We start from the raw sequence: 3,519 nt of genomic DNA on the forward strand, positions 1-3,519 counted from the left end.
GTTAATTTCATTTGAGATTTTTTACAGGACAAAATCATTGTTTTATCACAAGAAATGGTGCAAAATTTTGTAGTGCGTGGTGTCCTGGAAATGACTTAAGATTCCACGCGTAAGTGTTTATTTCGTGATTTCCGACATTGGATCATTTGTAAACATTTATCACATATTTCACAGTAATTTCTTCCTAAAACGTTTTACCAGTATTTACACTTAACATTTAATGATACCTATGTCAAGAAATAAAGATTTTACATTGAGTTTCATTGACTTTGAGCAAATTTATATTTTTTGTTTATTTAGAAAGAGAGAGTCTGCCCACAGAGAGCGAGATAGTGATACAAAGGTTGTGCTTCAAGTAGGTATTCGGAGTGTGGCCTCCATTTTTATCTATAGCTTCATGGTCTCTGACTAAGGAAAAACGAAACGCTTTTGCTTTTGCTTGTTTGTATTTTTACGTGACATTGGCGAAATCATGGTTCTCAAAACCAAGCCGTTGCCATAAAAAAAGAAGAAGAAGAAGAAGTCAAAATTGACATTGACATGTTGGATATATGTGTGTGTCACCACCAAACTAAATTTTATTTTTTGGCCAATGTGTGATTATATTACGTGCAATAAAACCGTAATAATTTCACCAGCATAATATTAATAAACTAAATTGCATTAAATATATAAAGGTTACGACTGACGAATTACTAGTTTCAAGCCTGCTCCACGAATAATGATTGGATTTTATTTTATTTAACAAAAAGGGAATGTATCACATACTCAGAATTATACTGTACAAGCTGTGGGTTTTATCAACATTTACTTTGTTTTCTAGTTTTGTTGTGTTTTGGTTTTATGGATTTGTGACAGCTTTCGCCGTTTTCGTTTTGGGAATATCAGGTAAGCTGCTCAGAGTCAGACTGAACCACATTTCATCAGTGAATTTTAATCTGTCTGGGTCTTAGAACATGCCAGGTGAATAGTTTGTTATTAAAAAAAATGAAAATAATGGTCATAATTACTTTATTGTAAGAGCAATATACATTCCTACACACAAGCAATCTGTTTAATATTTATTACTGTAGATGTTTTATCCCAGGTTTTGAAAATGCACATGTGCTAAAATTAGTGTACCATACATATACGTATATTGAGATATACAGGGTGTTCCAAAACGCAACCTTAAACGGGTACCGGCCGAGTGGCTACCTCTCAGCAGTAGCCTCTCAGGCCAATAAACTCACTCGCCTTCATGAGTTGCAGGAACTATACCCTATATTTTAAAAAATGTAGCTTTATGTAATACTTTTTCCCAGGTATTTTGTACAGTGCACAAGATCTACTACTGTATTATCCAAATGATCCTCCAGACTCCAGAGTGTTTGTCCTCCAACCAAGCAACTATAAGCTGCCCTACGAAAGTATCAAGATAAAAAACAAAGATGGCTTCAAAATTCACATGTTCCTCATCAAACAAACATCCAATAGTAATCACAAACCAACAATGGTGTTTTTTCATGGAAATGCTGGTAATATGGGTCAAAGGTTTGTGAATTTTTTGTCATTGAATTGTATTTAGCTATTTATATTGATAGAAGGAAAGCATAATAATAGCGTAATAAATCTCTAGTCTTCTAATTTGTCTAATTCTAATTTGTGTAATGTATCTATTATTTGTTTCCAGATTATCAAATGTATCAGGGTTTTATCACAAGTTAAACATCAATATTCTCATGGTGGAATACAGAGGATATGGACTTTCTGAGGGTGCACCAAATGAAAGTGGACTGTACATTGATGCACAATCTGCAATTGACTACATAATACAACGGACTGATATTGATCGGACTAAAATTATTGTATTTGGAAGATCATTAGGTAAAATGTATTTTTTTTATTAGAGCCTCAACTTCTTGCAATTATCTCAAACATATATCCATGATTCAAAATAATAATATGGTTAATGTTAATAAAATTCTAAATAAGTTAAGCCAGGAACTTAGTGTGAGTTTTATATCAAACGCTTCAAACAAAATGTCATTAAATGTATGACGGATTGTACAGCGCCCCTAGCGGGTAACGTTCAAAAACTAAATTTGTCATACATTTGATGTAAACTCACACTCAGCCCACTGATGGCAAAGTCCTTTTACCTGATGGTTTTTTATTTCCATGATATTACTTACCACCAGGACCACTAAGTTTACAAAGTTGGTATGAAGTCTGTACCCGTGTGTTATTTTGTTTTATTTCTATTTTAAATTAATTAGTAAGTGGTAATCTATGTTAAATAGTAGCATTTTGCTTGTAGGTGGAGCAGTTGCAATCGACTTGGTATCGAGGTTGGAATACAGGAATAAAATTTGGGCATTAGTCGTTGAGAATACATTCACAAGCATACCAGACATGGCGCAGATCATACTGAAGTGGAAATGTTTAACATGGCTGCCTCAATTTTGTCATAAAAATAAGGTGAGTTGAGATTGAAATAACAAGTTACTTTAATATGTCACATGAAAGTAGTAAAGTGCTATCAGTAATTTTTGTTTATTATATCTCTTATCACATATGTACACTGTTGTGTAATTAATTTGTTAAATTCTGTGAGAAGGCGACTTGCATCTTATTTTCTGAAGCTGGCTGATTGCGAATATTTTTATTATTGTGTCAATTGCTCGTATTTCTCAGATAACCCTTAGCCATTCGTTACTTTTCTGAGTTCACACCTTTTTGTATTGCAGTATATGTCCTTGAAGAAAATTGGTCACATTTTAACACCCACCTTGGTGATTTGTGGATCGAATGATGCACTGGTCCCTCCGGCTATGGCCCAAGAGTTGTACATTAGGTGCGGCGCGCTCTGCAAAAAATTAGTCGTTTTGCCGGGCGGGGGCCACGACGACACGTGGACTTGCAGAGACTATTACTCTTCTATCCAACAGTTCTTAGTAAATGTCCCCGCTTTGCCTGAAGACATCATCCCTTTCTTTGACGACGTATCAAAAAATCCCACCAGAAGCAGTTTAGTACACACCGTGTAGACTAATTTATTATTGATTTGGGTTTTTAAGATAATAGAAAGGAAAGGTTAAATTGTCCGTGTGTAGTCTGGTTATGGTGGCGTGGCTGCTAGGAATTCTTGCATGACATAGGTACGTCTGGTCTCTAGTCTCTGAATTTTATTTTGCTCTGCTGTGCATTTGAAGTATATATTATGATTGTTTTGTTTTTAATTATTGGCAATGAAATAAAAAAATAAATAGAATGGTCACTTAGACCAAAAATACTTGCCCCCATTTCATTAGCCGTCTTGCGAAATTTTTAGTTTTGCTTTTTCAAATGATAATAATTACATTTATTGTATAACATTTATCCACGCCCCAATTTGTACAGAGAAATTAACCTTTCTTTAATACTATTACCTTCCTTTAATAATAATAACGTAAAATTGTTGTTGAAATAGTGTAATTTAAATTCATATAGATAATAACATAGATTCTAAACACATTTTAGTACAAAATTGTGATAGTG

At 33.8% G+C, this 3,519-nt stretch overlaps 1 protein-coding gene across 1 annotated transcript; it reads left to right on the plus strand.

The window, feature by feature from the left end:
• The first annotated feature begins 755 nt into the window (after positions 1-755).
• Bem46 (abhydrolase domain containing 13-like protein Bem46) lies at positions 756-3,225 on the plus strand. Its single transcript, XM_028306374.1, has 5 exons — positions 756-888; positions 1,305-1,533; positions 1,673-1,866; positions 2,300-2,460; positions 2,730-3,225. The coding sequence occupies exons 1-5, from the start codon at positions 756-758 to the stop codon at positions 3,027-3,029; spliced, it is 1,017 nt and encodes a 338-aa protein (XP_028162175.1). The 3' UTR covers positions 3,030-3,225.
• The last annotated feature ends 294 nt before the right edge of the window (positions 3,226-3,519 follow it).

Source organism: Ostrinia furnacalis, unplaced genomic scaffold (genome assembly GCF_004193835.3).
Source record: "Ostrinia furnacalis isolate ACB-3 unplaced genomic scaffold, ASM419383v2 OfSCF1918, whole genome shotgun sequence".
NCBI lineage: Eukaryota > Metazoa > Arthropoda > Insecta > Lepidoptera > Crambidae > Ostrinia > Ostrinia furnacalis.

Bases quoted from the DNA above. Each gene is read 5' to 3' on its own strand.
- Bem46 (XM_028306374.1), top strand. From the start codon at position 756: ATGTATCACATACTCAGAATTATACTGTACAAGCTGTGGGTTTTATCA. The intron at 1,534-1,672 runs GTTTGTGAATTT...ATTTGTTTCCAG, and splicing joins GCTGGTAATATGGGTCAAAG to ATTATCAAATGTATCAGGGT. The intron at 2,461-2,729 runs GTGAGTTGAGAT...TTTGTATTGCAG, and splicing joins AATTTTGTCATAAAAATAAG to TATATGTCCTTGAAGAAAAT.